At 41.7% G+C, this 23,757-nt stretch overlaps 1 protein-coding gene across 1 annotated transcript in view; it reads left to right on the top strand.

The window, feature by feature from the left end:
* The first annotated feature begins 3,521 nt into the window (after nucleotides 1-3,521).
* Nucleotides 3,522-23,757, top strand: part of DIPK2B (divergent protein kinase domain 2B) — a 63,098-nt gene continuing 42,862 nt past the window's right edge. The window contains exons 1-2 of the mRNA XM_003417973.3: nucleotides 3,522-3,754; nucleotides 13,052-13,316. Of these exons, the coding sequence (XP_003418021.1) occupies nucleotides 3,522-3,754; nucleotides 13,052-13,316 (498 nt within the window). The remainder of the gene's footprint in view (nucleotides 3,755-13,051; nucleotides 13,317-23,757) is intronic.

The raw sequence follows: 23,757 nt of genomic DNA, 5'->3' as shown, positions 1-23,757 counted from the left end.
TGGCGAAAAGGACATGAAAAGAGAGAGTGGAGGGAGAGAGCAGGTTGTCTCGTTAGGGGGAGAGTAATTGGGAGTGTGTAGCAAGGTGTATATGGGTTTTTGTGTGAGAGACTGACTTGATTTGTAAACTTTCACTTAAAGTAAAATAAAAATTATTAAAAAAAAAAAAAAAAAAAAGCCCTGCCCTGACAGCTTCACTGGAGAATTCTACCAAATGTTCAGAGAAGAGTTAACACCACTACTACTAAAGGTATTTCAGAGCATAGAAATACTCCCAAACTCATTCTATGAAGCCACCATGTCCCTGATACCAAAACCAGGTAAAGACACCACAAGAAAAGAAAATTATAGACCTATATCCCTCATGAACTTAGATGCAAAAATCCTCAACAAAATTCTAGCCAAATGGAACTCAACAATATATCAAAAAAATATTTCACCGTGACCAAGTGGGATTCATACCAGGTATGCATGGTTGGTTCAACATTAGAAAAACAATTAATGCAATCCATCGCAAGAACCACAGGATCTTTTCAATTGATGCAGAAAAGGCATTTGACAAAGTCCAACACCCATTCATGACAAAAACTCTCAGCAAAGTAGGAATAGAAGGGAAATTCCCCAACATTATAAAGGGCATTGATACAAAGCCAACAGCCAACATCATCCTAAATGGAGAGAGTCTGAAAGCATTCCAGTTGAGAACAGGAACCAGATAAGGATGCCCTTTATTACCACTCTTATTCAACATTGTGCTGGAGATCTTAGCCAGAACAATTAGGCTAGAAAAAGAAATAAAGGGCATCTAAATTGGTAAGGAAGAAGTAAAAGTATCTATTTACAGGTGGTATGATCTTATATACGGAAAACCCTAAAGAATCCACAAGAAAACTACTAGACCTAATAGAAGAGATCAGCAAAGTATCAGGCCCCTGATGTGGGTGGGTGAGGACCCTGCTTAATGGACAGAGCGCTGTTTAAATATCACGAATCTGCCACTCCACCACATAGCTGATACAGTTAAAGTTATCCTTCAGGTACATACTCTGTGGTACTGTGCTAATGGGGGCCTACACTATTGAAATTGGCCCACACATGTCTATGCAGAGATGAAAGGCATTCAAAGTCCATGGACCCTTTTTGCCTGTGCGTAGGTAAAGGGGCTGTACCTGCCCTGGGGTCCTAGCTTAGGGGAGCTGGCAGATTTTTTTTTCCTGTTTGTTAATTTGTTCCCTCTCCCAAGCCAGGATAATGGCTCAGGACATGTGGTGGGTCCTACTTCTGGCCCAGGGGATATGGCAATCACTGAAGCCAGCCCGGGAAGGTGTAGAGTGGGGAGGGAACAGGTAAATGGGAGAGAGATTTTTCCCAAAGGTGTTTTTTGATCCGCGTGGTAGGTTAGATGCATGTATTTATCTTTTGCCAATTGAGTGCCACTTTTTGCTGGTTCTGGAGGGTTGGCCACACCCTCCACCGCTCAGTCTTTCCCTACGTGGAAAACGTGTCCCAAGCACCACTGCTTGCTTCACTGTGGAGGCACCAGCCAATACAGCCTGCAGGGTGCCAGTTCCCGCTGGGTCAGGTCTGGCAACTCCTCGCTGCTTCTAAACTGTGTCTCCCACTCCCTGCTGCTCATTCTGATTCCTCAACTTTGTGTTGATGTTCAGGACTCCTAGATTGTCATATATAATAGATTCATTTGTTTTGGGGGGGTATTTGTTGTAAGAGGGACCACAGGAAGCATCTGACTACTCTGCCATCTTGGCCCTGCCTCCTACTACTTTTTGAGACAATCTCTTTTGAGATATAAAAGAGAGAAGCCAGCAGAGGGAAGTGGGGGGCAGGAGGGAACCTCATCCCACCAAGAAAGCAGTGCTGGAAGCAGAGCACATCCTTTGGGCCTGGGATCCCTGCACAGAGAAACTCCTAGGCTGGAGGAAAATTGATGAGAAGGCTGACAGAGAAAGAAAGCCTTCCCCTGGAGCTGACTCCCTGAATTTAGCCTTTTAGTCTACTTTACTGTGAAGAAATAAATTTCTCTTTGTTAAAGGCATCCACTTGTGGTATTTCTGTTATAGCAGCACTAGATAACTAAGACAGATGGATCTCAGCTGAAAGCAAAGAATACCAGAAATCTGTTTACCTGTGGTTTACTGACTATGCAAAGGCATTCGGCTGTGTGGATCATAACAAATTATGGATAACAACAGAATATTAGTCAGCCATAAAGAGAAATAATGTTCTGATATATGCTATGACATGAATGAACCTTTAAAACATTATGCTGAGTGAAATAAGTTAGTCACACAAGGGCAAATATTGTATGATTGCACTTATATGATATAGGCAAATGTATAGAGACCAAAACATATTAGTGGTTACCAGGGGTAGGAAGGAGAGAGAAAAGGGAAGTTTTTGCTTAGGGGGCATTGAGTTTATGTTAATGGTGGTGAAAGGATTTGGAAATGGTTGCACAAGTTGAAGAATGTAATCAATGTCACCGAATTATACATGTAGGAATTGTTGGCATGGTATATGTTTTATGTTTTTTCACCACAATTAAAAAGTAAAAGAAATAATGTGAGACTCTTCATCAAATAACTCTGAAGGGCAAAAATCACGGAGAAGTGGGGCAGGGTTGTAAAGGGAAGAGGAAGTTTCCGGTGTGAGGGAGACAGACACAACTGCAGGCAGGCCAAGAGATCTTTCTAGTGCTCCCTTCATCACACCACAGACACCACCAGGTCCTTTCCCCACTCTAGTTTTCAGATCAGCAGAAGAAGCTGAAGCACGGGCTACCCTGAATTTTTCTGTTCCCTAAGCAGCAAAAACCCTTCACCTTTCAAATCACTGTTAAATATGCCACTTAATTGCCAACAAGTTAACCTCTCACAGCCAAACATGGTAAAATTGGAGAGGTTTGACTGGCTAAGGGCAGGCCAAATTATTCACTGCAGAGGAGGGAAACAATAGTTTTGTTTGTGTGTATGTGTGTGTGTGTGTGTGTGTGTGCGCGAGCGCGCAAGCGCACACGTGTGCACGCACTCACAAGTGTGTAATCCACAGGGACAAATATATCCAGAATAAAACAGTGGAGGGCGGAGTCCTTCAAGATCCTTTGAAACTCCCAGGTGGGACCCAGGTCAGACACACATCCTGTGTGGACCTTTCCTGCCCAGCCAGGATATCCTGTGTTTGTCGAAAGACTGCACAGAGAAGCCCTGACCATTATCCTTCCCAAAATCTGCAGTGAACTCCTCCCCAGCCTGAGGCAGCCGCCCCAGGCAGAGGAAGAGTAACACTGGAAATGGCTTATCAGCATCCTCCATGGATTTCCTCACCTCCTCCCCAGCCCCATTAAGCCCAAGTTCCTTAGCATCCTCAAACAGAACCCTGGGAAGCTGGGATGGGGTCAGCACGCCTGAAGCTTGCCCCTTTGACAGCTTCCTCTTTTGCTTAGACCTGCCTCTGTGCAGCTCTGAGTGGGGAGCTGAAGCTGCAGCTGGAGTCTAGACCCAGGCATGGAGCCCAGGCTGGGGCCCGAGACTGCCACCATCTGCCCAGGCTGGCCGTCCCTGCTGCTGTGGTTCTCAGCCCTGAGCTCTTCTTTTTCCTCACCAGTTTCTCTCTCTCCTTCTCTGGTGCCCCGAGTCCGAAGCAGCTACAATTCTGGAAGGACATTCCTTGGGCTTGATAAATGCAATGCCTGCATCGGGACATCTATTTGCAAGAAGTTCTTTAAAGAAGAAATAAGGTCAGAATCTCAATGAAATAACTGAGGGGGAAAATTCAGTTCTCTTCATGTGAAAATGTCCAGGAGTTTGTTGAAAACAAATCAGACTGTAATTTATGGGCGGGGACTGAAACAAAGTCATTTAATCATTGTGGTAATGGTTTGAAATTGGGGCTGGGGGAGTGTGAGGGCAAATTCCAGCCCTAAACGCTAACTCCAAAGTTTCCTTTTGAAGTGGGAACGTAAAGTTTTCAATTCCATGAAGGGAGTAGCCTGGGACTGTTGAATTCATCAAATTCATTTGTAACAGGAGGAGGGAAATAAAATTTGTGAAACACCTACTATAAGACAGGCATTTTAAAGTTATTTTATTTACTCCTTACCAGCATCTTGGGAGATAGAGTTTTGCACCCATCATTCAGACAGCGAACTGAGATATAGCAAGATTAAGTGACTTGCCCAATGTCACCACATAAGTGGCAGATCTGGAATTCAAACCTGGGCAGTTTGTTCCAAAGTTTCTGAACCAGTTTTCTGTTAAGAGATGTTGCACTGATCAGAGGAAAACCTGAGTTTAGTAAATTACGAAGCATGTGGCTCACCAAAAAATGGTATCACACTCTGGGACTCAATCCCATTCAGCACATGGTCAATGAAGCATCTACAGCAGCAGAGACCCAGCAGGTGCTTTCAGGGCAGACTATAACTCTGGTCATTCTCCTCCAGAGGGTCAGGCTTGGTCTGATGCAGGCCAGAAGCAAAGTGTAAAGGACCTCCAGGAGCTCCAGGGAGGAGGCATTCTAAACAGGGCCTTTGGAAAGGTCTTCTCTAAGGGGAGGTATCCTGAGCAAGGTCTGAAAGGATGAACTGGAATTTAGTGGGAGGGGAAAGACTTAAGGCAGAAGGACAAACTTAAGCAAAGCCCCAGAGGTGTGGGAAATGATGAGAAGTACTTAATGCTTGGAGCATGGGGTGTATATGGGAGGCCTGGCAGAGGAGGAGGTTAGAAGGGTAAGATGGAACAGGGAGCCTTGAATGCCATTTGAATTTGACCCTTAATCTGTAGACCAGTTGCTCCCCAGCCTCTTCAGTATCAAAGAACTTTTGTAACACCTTCCTTCTCCTTCCCCAAACAAAAAGCATTAATTAACAATAATCTTATTTTCAGCAGGTGTTACTGAAAGACATATTGGATTATTCAACTAAATTATTAAACAGACATAATGAACAGAAAATATTATTTAAAAAAATGTTAAACTTCTTTTGTGAGATAGCAAGTATCGTATGGAGTTTATGCGGGCTTTTCTTATTAAGGAGTCCCTGGGTGATACAAAGGAAACCCTGGTGGCGTAGTGATTAAGTGCTACGGCTGCTAACCAAAGGATTGGCAGTTTGAATCCACCACATGTTCCTTGGAAACTCTGTGGGGCAGTTCTACTCTGTCCTATAGGTTTTCTATGAGTTGGAGTTGACTTGATGGCAATGGGTTTGGTTTTCTGTTTGTTTGTTTGTTTGTTTGTTTGTTTGTTTGTTTGTTTTGGGCCTTCTGCTGCTCACCAAAAGGTTGGAGATTCAAGTCTGCCCAGAGGTGCCTTGGAAGAAAGGCCTGGCGATCTGATTCCAAAAAATCAGCCATTGGAAATCTTATGGAGCACAGTTCAACTCTGACACACATGGAGTCTCCATGAGTCAGAATCGACTTGACGGCAACTGATTTTCTTATTAGGCATTGTTTTTAGGTATTTTTGAATGTTGAAAATGTGAAAGATGCTCAGTTGGAGAAGCTCTGCTGCAGGCAATGGAGGGTGTTAAGCTGGGTAGGGGCAAGATGAGACCTGTGTCTCAGAAAGATCTCAGGGAAAGCAAGTGTGCAGGATGGTGAAACTGGGATAGGAGGTTGTGGGACCAGTTCTCCTAGTCCAGGAGAAAGGCAATCAGGAACAGAGTAGGGCAGCAGGGATTTAAGTTGGTTCAGATAGATACTCACTTTGTTGACCCCCTGGATGTAAAAGAAAATAATGATGGAGATTTTGAAAGTGAATTCAAGATTCCAACCTAAGGCAGGGGATGGAGAGGACCAAGAATACAGGGAAAGTAGTGCTGATTCCTCTGAGAAAGGAGAGTACGGATTTGAACCTCCACCTATCCGGTTAGTAGCTAAGCATTTAACTGTTTGCACTACTCAGGGACTGTTCCTCTCCTACTGGAGATAAACTGTTTCTCACCTGGCAAGTATTGGGCAAATTCAGAAAGCTTCTCCCTAAATAGTTTTCTGTTCCACTGTGTTCAGGATATTACTTCACCTCCCTTAGAATTCATTTTCCATGTGAACCTGAAAGGGAAATGTGCAGATGCAAGCAGGAAAACACGAGGCTGGGCAGGTCTGTGCTTACATCCCCCCTTATTGAGAATGCCTATCCATCAGCACAAAGAAGAAAGAGGGGCAGAGGGTCTGGGGACATGGATTTGTTCATAATCCTTTTCTCTAAACTTTAAATAACTTTTTTTTTAGTCTTTTTTTCTCAGTTCAATAGAAAAAGCATAGTTTATTTAACAAAGGATTCTGGAACAACTGGCTTTCCATTTGGAAGAAAATAAATATAGAAGCTTACCTCATATGATATACACAAATTAATTTCAGATATATGAAAAGTTAAATTTAAACAACAGAAATTAGAAAAAAATGTAGATTTTTTATTGTTGCTTTTTTTTTTTTTAAATTATGCTTTAGGTGAAAGTTTACAGAGCAAATTAGTTTCTCATTCAACAATTTATACACACATTGTTTTGTGACATTGGTTGCAATCCCTATGATGTGTTGACACTCTCCCCTTCCCCAGCTTGGGTTCCCCATTTCCATCCATCCCATTTTCCTGTCCCTTACTGCCCTCTCATCTTTGCTTTCGGGCAGGTGTTGCCCATTTCGTCTCGTATACATGATTGAACTAAGAAGCACGTTCCTCCCACGTGTTATTGCTTGTTTTATAAACCTGTCTAATCTTTGGCTGAAGGGTGACCTTTGGGAGTAGCTTCAGTACTGAGTTAAAAGGGTGTCTAGGAAGCCCTGGTAGTGTAGTGGTTAGGATTTCTGCTGCTGACCAAAAGGTCAGCAGTTTGAAACCACCAGGCGCTCCTTGGAAACCCTACTGGGCAGTTCTACTCTGTCCTATAGGGTCACTGTGAATCAGAATAGACTCTACGGCAAAGAGCTTTTCGTTTTTAGGGGCCGTAGTCTCTGGAGTTCCTCCAGTTTCTGTTGGACCTGTAAGTCTGGTCTTTTTTTTTTTTTTTTTTTTTTGTAAATTTGAATTTTGCTGTACATTTTTCTCCTGCTCTGTCCAGGACCCTCTATTGTGATCCCTGTCAGGGAGGCCGGTGGTGGTAGCCAGGCATCATCTAGTTCTTCTGGGCTAATGCTGGTGAAGGCTGTGGTACTTGTGGCCCATTAGTCTTTCGGACTAATATTTCCCTTGTGTCTTTTGTTTTCTTCATTCTCCTTTGCTCCAGATGGGATGGGACCAGTAGATGTATCTTAGATGTCCACTCCCAAGATTTAAGACCCCAGGTGTTACTTACCAAAGTTGGATGTATATCATTTGCTCTATGAGCTATGTTATGCCAATTGACCTAGATGACCCTCCTCGACCATGGTCCTCAGCCCTCAGCCCCAGTAACTCAGTCCCTCGGGGTGTTTGGATGTGTCTATGGAGCTTCTATGACTTTGCCTTGGTCAAGTTGTACTGACTTCCCCAGTATTGTGTACTGTCTTTTCCTTCACCAAAGTTACCACTTAGCTACTGTCTAGTTAATGATTTACCCTCCCCAACACTTTCTTCCCTTGTAACCATCAAAGATTGTTTCTTTCTGTGTGTAAACCTTTTCTTGAGTTTTTATAATAGTGGTCTCCTACAGTATTTGGCCTTTCGTGATTGACTTATTTCACTCAGCATAATACCCTCCAGATTTATCCATGTTGTGAAATATTTCAAGGATTCATCATTGTTTTTTATTGTTGCATAGTATTTCTTGTGTGTATGTACCATAATTTGTTTATCCATTCATCCGTTGATGGGCACTTAGGTTGTTTCCATCTTTTGCTACTGTGAATAATGCTGCAATGGGCATGGGTGTGCATATGTTTATTCATGTGACAGTTCTTATTTCTTGTCTTGGTCATCTAGTGCTGCTATAACAGAAGTACCACAAGTGGATGGCTTTAACAAAGAAAAATTTATTCGCTCACAATCTAGGAGGCTAGAAGTCCAAATTCAGGGTGCTAGCTCCAGGGGAAGGCTTTCTCTCTCTGTCGGCTTTGGGGAAAGGTCCTTGTCATCAATCTTCCCTGGTTGAGGAGCTTCTCAGCACAGGGACCCCAGGTCCAAAAGATGGGCTATTCTCCCGGTTCTTGTTTCTTGGTGGCATGAGGTCTCTATGTCTCTTTGCTGGCTTCTCTGTTTTATATCTCAAAAGAGGCTGGCTTAAGACACAACCTAATCTTGTAGACTGAGTCTTGCTTCATTAACATAAATGCCACTAATCTCACCTCATTAACATCATAGAGGTAGGATCTACAACTCATAGGAAAATCACATCAGATGACAAAATGGTGGACAATCACACAATATTGGAAATCATGGCCTAACCAAGTTGATGCACATTTTGGGGGGACATAATTCAATCCACGACATTTCTCTAGGATATATTCCTAGGAGTGGGATTGCTGATCATATGGTATTTCTAGGTTTTTAAGGAGGTGCCATATCATTTTCCACAGTGGCTGTGCCATTTTACACTCCTAGAATTCCATTCTTCCCGAAACCTCTCCAACATTTATTTATTTTCTGGTTTTTTGTTTTATTTTTAGTGCCAGTAGTGTCAGGGTGAGATATTTTTTAGCTTTTTTTTATTGTGGTAAATATATATGTAACAAACCATTTGCCATTTTGACAGCTTTTACATGTACAATTCAGTGATACTGATCACATTCATCTTGTTATTTAACCATCACCACCATCTGTTTCCAAATTAAATGACTTTCTTATTACAAATTAATCATTTTATTTTATAATCTTTAGGAAATATTCATTAAGGAAAGTACAACATAAAAATCATGTATAATTCCTCCACCAAGATATCACCACTTAGTTAACACTTTGATGCATATCCTTGCCACCTTTTTCTAAGTATGGATAAAAATAAATTTCAACAAAAATAGGATCATACTATGTATACTCTTTTATAAACTTTTATTTAACAATATACCAGGAATAGCTTTCCACATCATTAAATATTCTTCCACAATTTGATTTTTAATGGCTTTATATTAAAAAAAAAATTTTTTTTTTTATATTATTCAATTGCATCAATGAACCATAATTTAACCAGTCCACTACTGTGAGACCGTTAGGGTTTTGTTTTTTTTTTTTCACTTTTCAGTATTATAAACAGTACTAAGTTGAATATCCCTGTGGCTAGACTTTTGCACACATCAGTAATTAATTCTTCATAATTAACAGTTAAATTTCTAGGTCAAAATATGGCAAAATTTTTAGAATTTACGTGTGTGTGTGTGTAATGTGTGTATGTATATCTCATCCTCAAAACAAGATGGGGAAGGGGATTGGAACAAAATAAATTTTAAGGGCCTTGCCAGCTATAACCCCTTGTAATCTACCTATCTCTTCCCAAGAGCTAATTAATAAAATGAATGATAGAGGAATAAGCAACAGCAAAGTGGTTAAGATTGCAAGTTCTGGAGCCTCAAAGGCTGCTTCCTCTAATTCCTGGTTGCGTGATCATGGGCAAGTTATTTAACCTCTCTGTTCCTCAGTTGCCTTATCTGTATGATGTTAATAATAGTACCTTCCTCATAGGTTTGTTGAAAGGATTAAATGAATTGATATAAGTAAAGTGTTTAGCCAAGTGACTGGCACACTTGTGTTCCATAAATGTTTGTTGCTATTATTATTGTATTAGTTGGGGTTCTCCAGAGAAACAGAATCAATAATACAGAGTGAGAGAGAGATTTTAAGGAATTGGCTCACATGACTCTGGGGACTGGGAGCTGGCAAGTCCTAAATCTATTGGTCAGGTGACGAACTAGAAATTCTGGCAGTTATGTGTCTGAAATTGGTAGACCAGGCAGTGGGCTGGCAACTCATGTGGCATTTCTATGTTACCGTCTTGAGGCAGAATCCTTTGTCCCTAGGTAAACTTCATTTTTTGGTCTTAAGGCCTTCACCTGGTTGGATGAGGCCCACCCACATTATGGAAGGTAATCTGTTTTACTTTAGGTCAACTGATGTAAATGTTAATCACATGTAAATACTTCATAGCAACATCTAGACTGGTGTTTGAACAACAACTGGGCACCATAGCCTCCCCAAGTTGACACATAAAATTAACCATCACAGCCATTATCTAAATGAGCCACTTAGTTGTTAATCCTCAATAACAGGCACTTTGTGAGTTGAGCCCCCATGATCAAGAACAGTTGAAGGAAACAGGCCCTGGGCCCTTCCTTATCCTCCTAGAGAGGATGAGCAATCATTTCCCATGGTTATGTGAAACTTCCAGGAAAACTGGCTAGTTGCAAGTTTAACCAAAAAAAAAAAAACCCAAACCCATTGCCACCAAGTTGATTCCGACTCATAGCCAAGTTGCAAGTTTACAGTGCTTCATTTTTTAAAAATATATTTGTGGCAATGTTCTTGAACATAATTCTTTATGCTTACTTCAATTGCAATTTGGATTGTCCTGCATTGCAGAAGTTGCTTATACGCAGTTTCTGATAGGCCACTGTCTTAGTTTCCGAGGATCGCCACAGCAAAAATACCACAAGTGTGTGGCTTTAAAGTACAGAAATTTATTGTCTCACAGTTTTGTAGGCTAGAAGCCCAAATCGGGGCATTAGCTCTAGGAAAGAGTCCTTTCTTGTTGGTAGCCCCAGGCATTTCTTAGCTTGTAGAAGGACCCTCACATGGTGTCTCCCTCTGTGTGTGTCTGTGTCTATTCTGCTCTTTTCGTAAGACACCACTCAGGAGGGATTGTGTTTAGGATCCCCCCTACTCCAGTATGACCTCATTACCACAACCAAAGAAACACCCTATTCCAAAACAGGGTCATGTTCACAGGTGCAGGGGTTAAGAATTCAATGTATATTTTGGGGGGACACAATTCAATCCATAATAGCCACCTTCCAAAATGCTAGAGTCCCAGGAGCACTAGTGCATTCCTCAGAGATTCAGAGGCCCAGGCTCTTGTCCCAGGTTCTCCAGCTCCCTGGAAAAGTCTCTCGACCTCTTTGCCCTTGTAAGTTTTTGGTAGCTTTCTCTGCCATCAAAACATTAGAAAAAGCTTATGGTCTCTTAGGGTAAAGCTGTGTCATATAAGTTAGAAAATAAAACAATCTAGGGTTTTTGACTAATGAAAATGCTAGTTCTTCCAAAACTTCTTATCCAAAACTCATTACCATGGGGTTGCCCAATAAGAAGAATTTAAAGATTCTTATTTAAATTATATATATATATATATCTTATAAAGCCCAATTTTCATTTGCAGTGTGACCCTCAATTTTTAAGAATGATGGGGGTAAACTTTTTCTTAGTAATTTTTCATACATAAGTCAAAAGAAGATTTAACATGCTTCCCTAATTGAAATGTTGGCACACAGCTGGAGAAATGACTGTGGAGAAAAGGGTCAATGTGGACCTAGGAAATCGGCAGATTATTACAGGCCAGTGCACCTCCTGAGGTGACTAAGTACTGATGAAGCCATTTTGTGGAATTGCATACCTCCTGAATCCCCAGATAGTTTTGAATTTGGTGACTATTTAGCAGCCACTCTTTCCTGAGACTTGGTTGGTACTAATGACTTAAATTTTGGGTCTGAAAGCAAAATTGATAGGGCTCCTTGGAGTTGGATTAAAAAAAAAACAAACCCCTTTCCATTGAGTCAATTCCGACTCATAGCGATCCTATAGGACAGATTAGAACTGCCCCATAGGGTTTCCAAGGAGCCGCTGGTGGATTCAAACTACCAACCATTTGGTTAGCAGCCGAGGTCTTAACCAGTGTATCACCAGGGCTCCTGGGGTTGAATAGGGAGGGGCAGTGAACTCTTCCAGAAGCCTGAAAGAACTACATTTCCAAGACGCAGCAACAGCTCAGAGAGTGGACAGCTGTGTAAACCAGTGCAGCAAAAAGGAAAGATCATGAGTTTTGCTGACAGACCACCCTGGGTTTGTGGTTCGGCTTGGCAAAATGTTGTCTGACCTTGGGCAAGGTACTTAAGCTCTGTAAGCCTCAGTTTCCACACTTGTAAAGTGGGAATAAGGTATTAGGAGAATTAAAAGTGACAGCATGTGTAAAGCAGTAGGAACCAAAAAAAAAAAAAAAAAAACCCCAGTGCCCTCGAGTCAATTCCGACTCATAAAGGAGTAGGAGTAGGAGTTTAATAAGTGGTGGTTAGCAGTCTACCCTAGAAACCCTATGGTAGGCAGTTCTATTCTGTCCTATAGGGTCGCTATGAGTCAGAATCGACTCGACAGCAACAGGTTTGGTTTTGGGGTTTTTAGTTCCTTCTGGGAGTCCCTGGGTGGTGCAAACAGTTAACGTGGTCAGCTGCTAACTGAAAGGTTGGCAGTTCAAGTCCACCAGAGGTACCTTGAAAGAAAGGCCTGGTAATCTGCTTCCAAAAAAATCAGCCATTGAAAACCCCCATGGAGCACAGTTCTACTTTGAAGCACATGGGGTCACCATGAGTTGGAATTGACTTCATGGCAACTGATGCTGGTTTTAGTTCCTTCCGTACTAGTTGCATGAAGAGGATAAAGTTTGTACCCACCATACACCTCCCTAACTTTTTCTGAAATCACACATACATTTCCCTAAGCTTGAGGAGGTGTCCCTGGGTGATGCAAACAGTTAATGCACTGGGATGCTAATCAAAACGTTGCTGAGTCAAGTCCACCCAGAGGCACCTCAGAAGAAAGACCTGGTGGTCTTACTTCTAAAAAATTAGCTATTGTAAACCCTATGGAGCACAGTTCTACTCTGACACACATGGGGTCACCGGGAGTCAGTCGACTCAACGACTTTTTTTTTTTTTTAGTTTGAGGAAACAAAAATGATCTCACCAAAATAGTTTGAAGCACTCCAGCCTTAGGAGGAGAAATGGATGAGATCAGCTTCATCCCCTGTCTCCCTGTGCCCTGGTTGTGCTGGCCTCTGGCTCTGGCAATGCTGCTTACCCCTGCTAGTCCCTGCCTCACCTCTCCAGCTCTCAGGCCAATCCTAAAAGGGCTATTCTTCCAACAGGTTTGGCAACTGGCTGGCTTCCCCCCTCCAACTTCCTCCTGACTACTTGCCTTCTTACCCTGCCAATTACTCAGATGATTCCAAAACCTGGCGCCCTGTGGAGATCACTAGGTTGGTCAGCAAATACCAAAATGAACTCTCTGACAGGAGAATCTGTGCCTCCGCATCAGCCCCAAAGACCTGCAGCATTGAGCGAGTCCTGCGGAAAACTGGGAGGTTCCAGAAATGGCTGCAGGCCAAGCGCCTCACGCCAGACCTGGTGCAGGTAAGTGTGCAGGCCATTGGGGGAAGAGGTGGTACATGGCAGCAAAATAGAGTTTGTCCAAGATTCATAAAATAGCTGCTGGTATTTTTCTATTTTTTATAAGGAAGGGAAGAATCTCCGGGAGGGATGAAAACAAGGGTTACGGGAGGGCCAAAGTACTGTTCAAATGGTTATGGTTCTGGCTGTGTCTTCACAGGCTGTTGTTAATGGATGCTTCTTTGGCAGAAAGAAGGAAATTTTGTTTTAATGAAAGGTAACAAAATTGGTAGAGCGTGTTTTAGCACTACAAACTGAAGAAAGGGACCCACTTATTACAAGGACACAGTCATGCATTTCTATAGCGATGGACTTTTTCTAAAGCATCTTCCCATCTCAGTAAGATGGATGGATCTGGTAGAGCAGGTATTATTTGCTGCCATTTGAGAAACAAGAAAATTAAGATACCCAGCACAGTGGCTGGGGATAGTAGGCATTCAGTAAATATTTGTGAAATAAATGGAGCAGAGTCATGTCAAGTCAAAGAGTATCAGAGCTGGAAGGGTCACTGAGATCTTCCAGAAGCCCTTCCCCTGTCCATTTTTGGAGAATGAACGTCAGAGCAAGAATGGGGATACCCTGAGTTTAAATACAAAGTCAACCGGTCGATGAGTGAAAGAGACCTGCATCAATAGTCTGTCCCATGTCTCTGTGCAAAATGTCAAAATATCACCTACATTGCTTTGTGAAGATTTGTGTTCTTGTATCTTATTCAACTCTGTATCCCCAGGATGTAACACAGTTGTTGAAACTTGTTGAATGGATGAACAGGAACTGGAACCTCTCTGTTTTTCCTGGGTAGCTGCCCCTACTTCTCATTCTGCCACAGCTTTTAGTGGCAGAGCCAGGACTAAACCACAGTTTCTAGGCCCCAGGGACCTTTTCCCTATCAAGGCAGGTGACATTAGATGTACCTGGAAGGTTGCTTTGAATTTTCCAGCCCCCTGGAATATTCCTCACTGTATAGTTGTTATGGAAGTATCCAGAAGGTGACAGAAAGTGGGAGTTTTCCTTAGTTCAAAGCTTAAGGCCAGTCTACCCACCTTCTTTGGGGTTTCAAGTGCATCTTGGGCACCAGAAGGTTTTGCTCTTCAGTATGTTGTCCAGGGTCCCAGGTGGAGTTAGTCTGAAGAGAGGGCCTTAAGAGAGCTGTACTCTTTAATCTGGGAGTTGATAACATGAATATTTGATCATTTTGATGCTACTGTAAGTGGTACTTTTTTTAATTTCCCTTCCCTATTATTTGTTGCTAGAATATAGAAATACAATTGATTTTTATATCTCATCCCTGCATTCTTCCCCCACTAAATCCAGATCTGTCCCCAGAATCCTTCTCGATTTTCTTCCAAGCAGGTGGCCTCTGCCTTTGATCTCAGTTGGAATAAGAGAGGAAATCTATTCCTGAGCGACCATTCATCCCAGATTCAGCAGAATAGCTCTGCCCTATTTTTCTGATCTAGGAGCCCTGGTGGCACAGTGGTTAAGAGCTCAGCTGCTAACCAAAAGGTCAGCAGTTCTGATCCACCAGCCACTCCTTGGAAACCCTATGGGGCAGTTCTATTCTGTCCTATAGGGTCTCTACGAGTCAGAATCAACTCAGTGGCAATGGGTTTGGTTTTTTTATTTGTTTTTCTGATAATTTGTCAGACATGGGTCCTAATTTCTGGTTTGGAAATCATGGGCTTTCTATGCTTATATGAGTTTCAGGAGTCAACAGAGAAGATATTATAGGGTGGTCATTAGGGAAACTTGCCTTCTCCTTTAACTCATACCAAATGGCCCAGTGCCAGCTCAGCTCATCAGAAAGGTCAGGCCTGGGGTTCTCTCGGTGTGTGGCTTAAGTGGATTTTCCCTGATTTCCTCAAGAGCCACATTCCAACACGGATCTAGGCCAGCACCCTAAAGTGTGTGAGTGTGTGTGTGTGTGTATTGGTGTGTGGTTTGGGGGTGAAAAAGAGGCTACAAGGAACTCACAGGCTTTGTTCAGAGAACTGGCAAGGGTCCACGAGCAGAGAAGAGAGGAGAGAAATCAAAAAAATGAAAGAAAATTGAAAGGAGGAGGGATTTGACTGGAGCAGGGGCCTCAGAACTTTGACTGGCAGTCCTGCTTATGAATAAAGTCAGCTTGGATGAAAAGCCCCAGTAGTCATCATCAGAGGCTGAGCTAGGGAGGCTGTGGCTCCCCTTCTGCAGGGCCAAATGCAGCTTTGTATTAAGAACACTGTCTCTTGAGTCACAGGCAGTATACTATGGCCAGGGCTGCCAAGGAGAGGCAGCAACAGGACCTAAATTCAGGAAGAGGGTGAAACAATGCACTGTGCGTGCACGCATGTAGCATTTATGCTAATTAACTATGCCTTTTCTCCTCTAAAAGCTGCATTGTTGTGATGGGACTATCCAAGAGCCTCAATTACTAACCCATAAATAGAACCACAGCCAAGAACACCACCCAGAGTTAATCATGATGTGTTTGTTTGCAAAACCACAAAGAAGGCTTCCTTTGCTATTATGCCAAGCACAAAGGCAACCAGCATAAGCAGCATCTGATAAATCAGTGGAAAAAACATATCCTCCATCGTGTTCCCCTCCCATCCCCTCAATGATGATATCCTTCTGACATTGTTCTAAACACAGACCATGTTACTTCCTCAAAGGGGAACGGACTAGACAGCAATGGAGCCATTCCTCCCACTAGATGGCAGTAAATAAAGAGTGTTCAGGCAGGTTTGTTTAAACAAGGACTTCTGCAATTTTACTTCCCAAGCCTCAATTATTTTTTAAATAAATAGAGTAAGGGAAATAAGCACATCAACCAAAATGCACGTGAATCATTTAACCTAAATATGGGTCTAAATTATAACATTTAAAAGTAGCTACTAAACAAGGAAAATTCACTTGCTTAAATTCAATTCAAAAAATACTGAAGGCGTGTTTACAAGACCTATGCTAGGCACTTGCTACCCATCTGTCAGTTTGTTGTACTGTGGTGGCTTCTGTGTTGCTATGCTGCCAGAAGCTATGCCACTGGTATTTCAAGTACCAGCAGGATCACCTATGGTGGACAGATTTCAGCAAAGCTTCCAGATTAGAAAGAAAGACGTGGTGATATACTTCCAAAAATCAGCCAATGAAAAGAAAGCCCTATGAATCACAACAGAATATTGCCTGATATAGTGCTGGAAGATGAATCTTCTAGGTTGGAAGGCACTCAAAATACACAGTGGTCACAACAATGGACTTGAGCATACCAATGATCATGAAGATGGCACAAAACCAGGCACATGGGGTCGCCATGGGTCACAGCCAACATGACAGCAACTAACAACAAGATGTTAGGCACTAGAAAGGTATCAGAGTATCAAGACAAGGTCCCTGAATTCTTGGAGATTACACCCTGTACGAATAACTTCAAATATAAGAATCAGCACAAAGCCAATTCCTATGAGGTGGAGGTCAAAGAGACCCCGGATGTCCACATTCTCCAAGCTGCTGGACCACTCCATCTCTCACACTGGCCACTTTCCCTCCCCTCAGCACTCCTCTTCCCCCTTTTGGGTTCGGTAATTCTCTCCAACATCTCACAGAACTCGCAAACTGTTCTTAGAGTTAAGTGGTTTATTAAGGAACGGGGTACAACTCAGGATCAGAATCAACAGGCTACAACTCGGGATCAGTCACCCTTCTTCAGTGCAGAACAGCTCTCCCAGCTCCTCTTAGCCCCCTGAAAACAGGCTCCTCTTGGCCCTGCCATCTGTCACTGCCAGCTCTTCCGCTGGGCCCCTTCCCAGCCTCTTGCTGTCTTCAGTGTTATAGCCCTTGACCATGTACTGCAGCTCTTTTAGGAGGTGCCTTGCCTCCTCTCTCTCTCTCTCTCTGCTTCTTCTCTCTTCTTTCTTCCTTCTGCTTCTTCCTGCTGCCTCTCTTCCTGCTTCTTTCTGTCTGAAAAACCTCTGTTGTGGCTGGTTGCTTAAATACTCCTTGTTGATTTCAAGGCATTACACTCCTATCAGGACCATGAACTAACCAGTTCCCTCTTGGTAGGCCACAGACACTTCATTTGCATAGTAGGCTACAACTCACCTCATTTGCATAGTCTATTGACCAACCCTTGCAAGGTGCATACGAATCACAGGGCAGGCTGCTGCCCAGGGGCAGACAAAAAGTCAAGTTGTTTACAGCTTACCCAGGAAATGACTATCAACCGGGACAAAAGTAACAAACCCTCTGTGGTAGAAACTAGGGCAAAGTTAACTTCTCAGGACTTAAGGGGAAAATATCTCAAGCTATTTTTCCAAAGAACCAAGGCAAAAGGCCACATAAAGGAACTCATTTCACCACACCTCAATGAGGGAGACATACCATATCTGATTTATTCTGACATAAGGCAGGTTATGATTGTTTTTATAGGGATGGAAAATTTATATTTGATTTCTCAACTAGTTTTCAGACTATAAATATTTTAATCTTTCACAAGCTATCAAGTCAAGGATGCTTCTAAAAAGTTACATTATGTTTTAAAAAATAACATGACTATATTGATGCTGATTAAAAACAAAACAGCTGACTCTTGGCTGTATCATTTTCATGCTCATCTATATTGGAGTCAAAGATCAAATGACAATTAGCGAAAGGGGAAATTTAAGCAGCTAGAAATGCCTTGCCAATACCCCCATGGGCAATATTCCCCCCACATCAGTGCATGTTCTGGATGAACAGTCTCAAGAAAGCCAAGCCTGATCAGAGGTATTCTGTGACTGTGAGATCCTTAGGCCTCTTTCCCTGTGATCCTTAGGAAGTAGTTACAGTGCCTTGTTTATTGTCCACAGAGGAGCGTGTATGAGAGAGCACCCCACAGTCCACTTTCTCTTTCAAATAATTGAATCATTGAGAGTTGAAACACCTAAGACTTCAAATCATAGAATTTGTTTAGGGTTAGAACCCCTGAGACTCCACCACCTCAGCATTTGTGGCAAGGGGGTTTTTTGAATGGGGCAAAGAATAACCTATTAATTTCCAGGCCTCCATCATATCATTTTGTTGTTGTTAGTAGCCGTTGAGTCAGCTTCAACTCATGACAACCCTATGTACAACAGAATGAAGTATTGCCCAGTCCTGTGCCATCTTCACCATTGTTCATATGCTTAGCTACATCGTTGCAGCCACTGTGTATTTTGAGTACCTTTCAACTTAGGAACTTATCTTCCAACACTATATGGGACAATATTCTATTGTGATCCATAGAGTTTTCGTTGACTAATTTTTGGAAGTTAATCACCAGGCCTTTCTTCCTAGTCTGTCCTAGTCTGGAAGTTCTACTGAAACCACCTGACTCTGCTGGTATTTGAAATACTGGTGGCATAGTTTCCAGCATTACAGGAGTATGCAAGCCACCACAGTATGACAATCTGACAGGTGGTGGCCACCATGTCATAGAATAGTAGAAAAGGGATTAACAGATCACCTACTCTGTCTGCTAAAATGACCACTAAATCATTCTTGATTAATCTCATTAATGAAAAGGGGACAGTGAAAGGCTTGCCAGCATTGACACAGACAAGTTGGAGAAAGGTAGAAAGAGACAGGTCACACCAGTGGCTTCCTCCTTCCTGATGAGTCTCTTTGGGTGGTAACCCCCACCCAAAACATAACGTAAGCCTGGACCATCATCAAAACAGACTACCCCAAGCAGGTTTGCCTTACAGAGCTCTCAGCTTGTCCTGAATATAGATGCTAACCAACCAAGTCCCTTCTTAAATCAAACCATCCTTTGTTCTTACTACAAATTTCTTCCTGTGATATCTCACTATCCCTATTCTGATATATCCTGGAATAAATGCTTTTGCCATCAATGTGACTTGGCTTAGAGGTCCGTGGATTGGCTGTGCCTCTACAGATGTCCACATAATATGAAGTAAACAGGGTTAAACTATATAATATATATGCCTATAAGGATATTCACTTGGAAAAATTAATGATAGAACTAATTGATTTGTTGGTTATGTTCTAAAAACTTTTTATTAGGCCTCAAAAATTTTTAAGAAGTAGAAATACTTAAAGATCATTTTCTGTGATCAAAAGGCAGTAATGTTAGACATTAACAACAATAAAAAGGCAGAAAAAAAAAACCCTACCAAACCTGGAATTTAAAAACATTATCTTTTGAACCACAACATAAATAACTGACATTGTAATAATATCAAGAAAATACAAAGACAAAAATTTTATATATCGTCAATCTATGATTTGAAACCAATTGCCATGGAGTCAGCTCTGACTCATGGTGACCCCATGTGTGTCAGAGTAGGATTGTGTTTCTATAGGGTTTTCAATGACTGATTTTTCAGAAGTAAATTGCCAGGCCTTTCTTCCAAGGCACCTCTGGGTAGACTTGAACCTACAACATTTCAGTTGGCAGACAAGTACCTGAACCATTTGTACCACCCGTGGACTCCTAATCTATTATTTAGCCTTTGCTAAATCACTGCATTGCATTTGGCAAATATGCTGCAAAAGATCTCTCTAACATGTTAAAAAAAGCAAAGATGTCACTTTGAGGACTAAGGTGCACCTGACCCAAGCCATAATATTTTCAATTGCCTCATATAACATGTGAAAGCTGGACAATGAATAAGGAAGACCGAAGAATTGACAACTTTGAATTATGGTGTTGGTGAAGAATGTTGAATACACCATGGACTGCCAGAATAGCAAACAAGTCTGTCCTGGAAGAAATACAGCCAGAGTGCTCCTTGGAAGCAAGGATGGCAAGACTTTGTCTCACATCCTTGGACAAGTTATCAGGAGGGACAGTCCCTGGAGAAGGACATCACGCTTGGTAAAGTAGAGGGTCAGTGAAAAAGAGGAAGACTCCCAATGAGATGGATTGACACAGTGGCTGCAACAATAGGCTCAAGCATAACAACGATTGTGAGGATGGCCCAGGACCAGGCAGTGTTTCATTCTAGGGTCGCTATGAGTCAGAATTGACTCAACAGCACCTAACAACAACAATGAATCACTGCTCAGAGGAAAACTGGAAATCAATCCAGAGTTGTGTCACTGTCTACAAGTTTGATCATTAATGTGGAGGAGTAATACAAAAAGTTATAAAAATTGGAAATTGCATTTCAATTTGGTCCTCATTCAGGGCCTCAGGAAACAATAATAATTTTTCCAGTTTTGTTAGCTTTTCTAATGATTACCAAGAGTTCTATAGAAGACTTGATCTGTGAGCAAAATGGGGAACAAGTATATTTATCCTGGCTTATATATAAGAGAATAATATCTCAATCTGTTAAAGATCAAAGTAGGTTTCTACCCACTGTCATAGATTCTTGTGCTTGAAATAAATTTAAAAAGCTCATCAATTCAAACTTTCAAAACATTCGAATCCTTTCTATAAGGATCATACAGCGACAGGAAACTTACTATCTTCAGAGATGGCCCATTCCTTCTTTGGACAGAACAGATTGTTAGAAAGTTCTTCTCAAATCTGTCTTCTTGTAGCTTTCATTCATTTAAATTATTTCTACTCCTTGGAGTTACACAGATTACCGTACATATGACATTTCCTTCTTCCATGTATCTTCCTCCTAAATCCTGGCTTCCCCAGCTTAAACATCTCAATTTCCTTTCCCATCTTGGTCATTCTCCTCCTACTGATGCATATTACATGTGTCAATGAAAACCCCTTATGAGGCTAGATTTTATTTTTCAAGACAGAACCTTTGATTTATCTCATTATGTATGATTTTAGATGAAATACATTGCTCCAGCTTATCATATTCACTATCACCTCAACCACATATCATCCTCAATTTTGATGAAGGCAATTTATATATATGTCATACTCATTAATAAAAATGTTGAACAGATGGAGAAACCCTGAGAGCATGGCCTCTGGATATCCTTTTAACTCAGTACTGAAGTAACTCCTGAGTTTCACCCTTCAGCCAAAGATTAGACAGGCCCATAAAACAAAATGAAGACTAAATGGGCACACCAGCCCAGGGGCAAGAACAAGAAGGCAGGAGGGGGCAGGAAAGCTGGTAATGGTGAACCCAAGGTTGAGGAGGGGAGAGTGTCGACATGTTGTAGAGTTGAGAACCAATGTCACAAAACAATATGTGTATTGTTTAACGAGAAACTAATTTGCTCTGTAAACCTTCATCTAATGCAAAAAAATTTTTTTTAATGCTAAATGGGATAGGACCAAAGAGAAAGCCTTCTTTCTCTATGGGGACTAATCCATTAATTGTTAGGTAAACTTAGTTAACTAATCATCTTAATTTCCACGCAGCCAAAATCTTCCTTCCCCATCTCCTTTACAAGGTTATCATGAAAATCACTGTTGGATGTCTCACTGAAGTCTGTATAGCCTAAGGCTATTGCATTTCTCTGATTAAAAATCAAAGAGCCAAGTCGAAGAAAAAAAGTGAAATTAGTATGGCATGATTTGATTAAATGAATTCCCAGTACTGCCATAGGATCATTCCTTCTTCTAGAGGTTCACAAATCATCCTTTTAATAATCTGTTTTAGAATATTTCCTGTGATCCAGGATCAGTCCACTAATTCGTGAAATCTACACCCTTGCTCCTTTTGAATATAAGAAATGGATTTTTATGCCTTTTCTATTCTCTGTATTTCACTGCCTATGGTTCAGCAATATCATTTGCAAGGTCTCTGTGAATTTTCCAGGCCAGGAAACTCACTCAGAACAATGAAGGCTTCCTTTACCCATCCTGGCTTTCCATTGCTGTTCACTACTTTTGCTCCTTCCTTTTCAGATCAAAGGCCCAACACCTGACCACAGAAGACAAACAAACATTAGGAATGAAAATTGGGCCTCCATTTTGTTATCCACCCAAATTCTCCCCATCCTGCCACTCAACAGGTCTTTAGTTTCTTTGTACTCTGTACTTTGTAAAATATTGCTATTTTTAAGTCAATCACAAAAAAACAAATATTGTATGAGACCAGTACTATAAAAACTCACGAAAAGGTTTACACACAAAAAGAAACAGTCTTTGATGGTTACGAGGGAGGGGAGGGGTGGGGATGGAACAATACTAAATAGACAATAGATAAGTGGTAACTTTGGTGAAGAATAAGACAGTACCCGATACCGGGGAAGCCAGCACAACTTGTACAAGGCAAGATCATGGAAGCTCCTAGACACATCCAAACTCCCTGAGGGACCAAATTACTGGGCTGAGGGCTGTGAGGACCATGGTCTGGGAGAACATCTGGCTTAATTGACATAACATAGTTTATAAGGAAAATGTTCTCCATTCTACTTTGGTGAGTAGCATCTGGGGTCTTAAAAGCCTGTGAGTTGCCATCTAAGATACTCCACTGGTCTCACTCCTTTGGGAGCAAGGGAGAATGAAGAAAACTAAAGACACAAGGGAAAGGTTAGTCCGAAGGACTAATGGACCACAACTACTACAGCCTCCACCAGACTGAGTCCAGTACAACTAGATGGTGCCTGGCTACCACCACTGACTGCTGTGATCACAATACAGGGTCTCAGGCAGAGCTGGAGAAAAATGTAAAACAAAATTCTAACTCGCAAAAAAAAGACCAGACTTACTGGCCTGACAAAGACTAGAGAAACCAGAGAGTATGGCCCACAGACACCCTTCTAGCTCAGTAAATAAGTCACTCCTGAGGTTCACCCTTTAGCCAAAGATTAGACAGGCCCATAAAACAAAAATGAGACTAAATTGGCACACCAGCCCAGAGGCAAGGACTAGAAGGCAGGAGGGAACAGGAAAGCTGGTAATAGGAAACCTAAGGTTGAGAAGGGAGAGTGTTGACATGTCGTGGGGTTCTTAACCAGTGTTATAAAACAATAAGTGTACTGTTTAACGAGAAGCTAGTTTGTTCTGTAAACCTTCATCTAAAGCACAATAAAAAAAGAAAAAAATAGCTATTTTTAAAGATTTTTAATCAAAGTATAAATTATATACTATAAAAAGCACAAACCTGAAGTGTACAGCTAGATAAATTTTTAAACGTGTTCACTCATGTACCCACCATCCGTACCAAGATAGCGAACATTTCCAGCACCTCAGAAGGCTCTTTCAGGTCCCCTCCTTTAAAAGATCCCTCTCCTAGGGTGACCAACCATCCCAGTTTGCTTGAAATTGTTCCCACATTAGTGCTAAGTGTCACAATTTATGTATTCATTTTATTGTTGATGAGTATTTGGATTGTACTTAGTTTTAACTACTAAGAATTACAGCTGCTATGTATGTATACGAAATTTTGGTGGGTATGTATATGAAACATCTAGGATAGGCAAGTGTATAGAGACCAAGGCTCATTAATGGTTTCCAGAGGTGTGTGGGAGAGAGGGCAAAAGGGGGACTCATTGCTTAGGGGACACTGAGCTTCTGTTA

The sequence above is a fragment of the Loxodonta africana genome, chromosome X (assembly GCF_030014295.1).
Source record: "Loxodonta africana isolate mLoxAfr1 chromosome X, mLoxAfr1.hap2, whole genome shotgun sequence".
In the NCBI taxonomy this organism is placed as follows: domain Eukaryota; kingdom Metazoa; phylum Chordata; class Mammalia; order Proboscidea; family Elephantidae; genus Loxodonta; species Loxodonta africana.
Note: the sequence above shows the minus strand (reverse complement) of the source record. Positions and strands in the feature narration are given on the sequence as shown.